Source organism: Chaetura pelagica, unplaced genomic scaffold (assembly GCF_000747805.2).
Source record: "Chaetura pelagica isolate M959 unplaced genomic scaffold, ChaPel_1.0 scaffold1958, whole genome shotgun sequence".
Classification (NCBI taxonomy): domain Eukaryota; kingdom Metazoa; phylum Chordata; class Aves; order Apodiformes; family Apodidae; genus Chaetura; species Chaetura pelagica.
In genome coordinates this window covers 11525-11867 of record NW_009954175.1, presented here as the reverse complement: position 1 = coordinate 11867, position 343 = coordinate 11525, and the positions used below count along the sequence as shown (strand labels likewise).

General features: G+C 66.8%; 1 protein-coding gene across 1 annotated transcript in view; it reads left to right on the top strand.

Annotated features, from left to right (window-relative positions):
• Positions 1 to 58: 58 nt before the first annotated feature.
• LOC104393367 (bile acid-CoA:amino acid N-acyltransferase-like) overlaps positions 59 to 343 on the top strand; it is a gene marked incomplete at its 5' end in the record, with an annotated part of 1974 nt that continues 1689 nt past the window's right edge. The window contains one exon of the mRNA XM_010002848.1: positions 59 to 261. Within this exon, the coding sequence (XP_010001150.1) occupies positions 59 to 261 (203 nt within the window). The remainder of the gene's footprint in view (positions 262 to 343) is intronic.

Below are 343 nucleotides of genomic sequence, written 5' to 3'. Positions count from 1 at the left end.
CTCCCCCAAAGCTGCCCCCCAACACCCCCAGGCCCTGAGTTGTTTGGGTTCCCCGCAGGATCTGGTCCCTTCCCGGGGGTGATCGACATGTTTGGGGGTGCCGGGGGGCTCATCGAGTTCCGGGCAGGGCTCCTGGCCAGCCGGGGTTTCGCCGTCCTGGCTCTCGCCTTCTTTGCCTACGAGGACCTGCCCAGTTCACTTGCCCAGCTCGACATGGAGTATTTTGAGGAGGCGGCCGAGCTGCTCCTCAGGCACCCCCAGGTGAGCTCCTGCCAGCAGGGGTGGGCTGGGGACATCCTGGTGAGCAGGGGTGTCCTGGTGAGGAGGGGGGTCCTGGGGAGCA